A 3861-nucleotide genomic window follows, 5' to 3' on the forward strand; every position below is an offset into this window, starting at 1 on the left:
TTGCCATACTTTCCAATTGTATGGCAACATGGTTTGCCATACTTTCTGGCAACATGACTTGCCATACATTCACCAGCCACACGCGGCCATTTCACCGCGCGCTGACCGGCCTTGAAAGAGGTAAAATAAAGTTCAGTTAAGCTTCAGATGGGACTGTACTGCCAGGAAGCGATCCGTCGCCCAAATGGACGTTCATTCAGTCGCTGCGCTCAGCGGACACGCATGGCCAACCATTCAAACAGGTGAGATCACAAAATATCCGACATGTTAAAGCACGGTCCGTGTCTGAATAATGCAGAATGCAGCAGAAGTAGAGATTTAATGCGCTTTGACGGCCATGAAAGGACAAACACCCCCTCAGCCCCGATCTTCTGCCCCTTTCATTCAGCTGCGTGCGTCCGCCGACCGTTACTAACTTTATAAGCTGTCAAAGCTTAACTAAAAATGTTGGGGGTTTTTCGCGTTCGGACCTGTAATTACTTTTAATTCGTCAAGTCGGGTGGGGTTCGGAAATGATAGCTACGGGCTGGGGCTGGGTCGGGTCAGATTTTTTGAGCCCGAATGCAACTCTACTCTCAGCTACTACCACACTATATTTTAGCTCATTATATGTAGCCATTTCTGTGTTGGATAAGGTTGCTTAGCTGTGGCAGCCATCTTGAACGGGACAAATCTAAATGTTAAACAGTAGTAGATGTTCATAAAATGGCTTATTTATAAGAGTTTCAGTAAAATGTATCCACTGGTTCCTGAGATATTTTGTTAAATCTACAGACGTCACCTTGTCGCCCTTTCACTTTGAGTAGAGGGCAACAATCACAACGATGTGAGACAGAAAACAATGAGGCCTTTTGGACGTGAGACTCAAAGATCCACAACGGCAGCAGTCTGGCCATGAACAGATGTTTTATACAGGACAGCTGTGGTGCACCTGAGGAGGACGTCACCGGGCCCATCAGCCTCTCTAACAAACTTTACCTTGAACTCTCCGACCACAGATGGGTCGTCTCCTTCGTCTTGAGTTTTCCCTCTGAACAGTTTGAACGTTTGGCAGAAATCAGAGAGACCTTCAAAACCCTCCACCTTCTCCAGCTCCTGGTCGTACACCTGAGGAAGAGAACGGGTTCTCCTTTGAGCAGGTAACTTTAACATTTAAAATATAAGTGTTAAAGAGGAAGAGGTGGGTGCAGTAGGGATACTGAATATGGAACAATATACACCTGTCTATAAACTATTATACAGCCATCAGCTATGGCCCAGACAAACAAAGACCATGTTTTAACCTTGACCTTAATTTGTGACCTTGAGCTTATAACTGTGGTGATGAAAAGATCACGCAACATGCCGTCTAGTGGTAGTACAAACTCGTACCAAGCTTTGTTGAATAATTTTGAGCAGCTCAGACGTAATGGCCCAGACAAGCAAAGACCTTGTTTTAAATTTGACCTTGGCTTGTTACTTTGACCTTGAAGCTGGGGTAATGAAAAAAACATCTAGAGATGATGCACATGTGTATCACATTTCAATAAATTATCTTGAGATGTTATGGTCCAAACAAGAAAATACTTTGGTTTAACGGTGACCTTGATTTGTGACCTTGAATTTAAAGCCAGAGTGATCAAAAGTGTATATGACCCTACAAATTTTGATGATGCATATGTGTATCAAGTTTCAAAAGATTATCTTTAGCAGATCTACAGTTGTGGCTCAGAAAATAAAAAAATATACTGGCGTATGTAGACGATACAATAATACTTCAAGTCATTCGGTGTTGAATAAAAACAAGTTAAATGTGAGGAAATGCCTGAAGGAGAAACTACAGATGTGAGAAATTAAAAATACAGCTAAATACTCGTTACATCAAGTAATTTCTAAAACACAAGAAGCAACGTTTTTGGTTTCCAGGCAAAAAAACAAACAGGAGGAACTTTGGACAGTAAAAAGTAACGGATGTAAAATATGACACAAGAGGTGCAATCTGTACCAACAGTCAGTGTGGGCTGTTCAACGTACGGTTCTGTTTTTAGCCTTCTGGGCAGAGATGTCTAAGTGTCAACAGACAAGAAAGTCCATTTATTTTCATTAGTGATCTTTGGTTGCATCACACACAAGAGCTTAGATACAGTAAGTAGCCAAAAATGGCTAAGTGCACTCACAAATTCTGTCGCTTTTTATTTTTCTCCAAAGAATTTCAAAGAAAACGGTGGAAAAGTCTGATTTTACAGAGAAAACTCTAAACAGAGATTCTGCATCAGACGTACAAGCATCAAATCTGTCATCTTCTGGTCCATTTTCAATCAAAATGCTTAAATAAAAAGTTCAGATCTTTCAAAGCAGGTTTTCTGAACAGGCTATGAACAGTTAATGTCATGTAAAAAGTTTTACAACAGTTTGTTTAAACCTTCATACCACCAGTAATTTTAAATTTCACAGTAATTTCAGAAGAGATTCAGTTCAATTCAATTCAATAATACTTTAATAATCCCAAAGGGAAATTAATTGTTGATATAGCTCATCATCCTGGTTTCATTAGAGTTGTTATAAATGCTGATGGCTGTAGGCAGGAAGGATCTCTTGTAGCAGTCCGTCCCACAGCAGATCTGAAGAAACTGGCTGCAGATGCTGATCCGTCCACCTAGACCCAGCAGACCTCTTGGTCCTCTTGGGCAGTAGGACTGCCTGAATGTCAGGCAGAACTCCTCCCTGAGCGATGGCCATTTCTTCCAGCAGCCTGCTGAGCCCCTCGTCACCACAGACTTAACTACAGGTGCCGGGGTACGATCTCAGTCCTCCTGCTGTCACGAGCCACGTTTCCCAATATCTCCAAGATCTTGGCAGTCAGTCACTCGAGCACTGCCTCCTGGTAGATGGGAATGCATCCATGGCGCCTCCTTTTCAGCTTATTTGGGATTTGGGGCTCTAGTTGAGGTATTATTTGAGCTTTTGAGATGTTAATCAACTATTCCCGGTTGTAGAAAACCACCTTGTTGTCATGGTTACGCATCATAACAAATGTCCAAAAGTAAAAAATGTTTCAGTAAAAATCCTTTTAGCAGCACAGCTTCTGATACCAGATGAAGTAATCATCCGAAAAAAAAGTCATTTATATCCAGAAAAAAAGCGTAATTAAAGTTTTCAAAAGCAAAATCTCTGAATTAATGTAAGAGAACTACTCCAACATGCAGCCACCTTGAGCAGCGCAATTCTAGAACATACCTCCTTGGTATTTTATGAATAAATATCAAGGAGGTGCTACATGTTGCTGTTCTGGTTCCTGTTTACTCTTAAATAATCATCTAACTGACTATTTTAATTACTAATGTGCATGGTCAGTGTCAGTATTTTGTGATGCTTTGTAGTCAAGATAGAGTCATTCCAATTTCTGCTTGGTTGAAATACATTTAGTCTAAACAGTGTTCATATCTACGTCTTTTTCTGACGACCTTTGATGTCTTTCAGACACCCAGTAACGTTTCTGTTTAACACATTTCACTATCACAACATAACATACCACTAAAACTAATTTATGAATATGTTTGTATGTAAAAGTCGATCAAAAGCAGGTGCTAAGTACCAAAAGACTAGAGTTGAACACCGAACTCGAGAACCGTAAGTAGCTATGTAAGTATTCTTTCATGAGGTGCCCAAATTTATGTCAAAGAAGTCAATGCACATAACAGTAAAGGTTTTATAAAATTATTTGTTTGACTTGCCATGAAATTATGGAGACGAGTTGTTTTAGACAGAAACTGTCCACTTTGGTCTTAGCTGCGTTCAGACTAGCCATTAACTCATCAATAACATTGAATTTAAAGTCTCATTGGGCTACCACTTTTACGTTTGCACTAACTGTAAAATAAC

The 3861-nt window shown here is 40.3% G+C and overlaps 1 protein-coding gene across 1 annotated transcript in view; it reads right to left on the reverse strand.

Annotated features, from left to right (window-relative positions):
• The window catches only part of dysf (dysferlin, limb girdle muscular dystrophy 2B (autosomal recessive)), a gene marked incomplete in the record, with an annotated part of 114172 nt that overhangs the window by 32432 nt on the left and 77879 nt on the right, over nt 1-3861 (reverse strand). The window contains 1 exon segment of the mRNA XM_037676856.1: nt 979-1107. Coding sequence (XP_037532784.1) covers nt 979-1107 — 129 coding nt within the window.

Source organism: Nematolebias whitei, chromosome 1 (genome assembly GCF_014905685.2).
Source record: "Nematolebias whitei isolate Nwh7 chromosome 1, NemWhi1, whole genome shotgun sequence".
In the NCBI taxonomy this organism is placed as follows: Eukaryota; Metazoa; Chordata; class Actinopteri; order Cyprinodontiformes; family Rivulidae; genus Nematolebias; species Nematolebias whitei.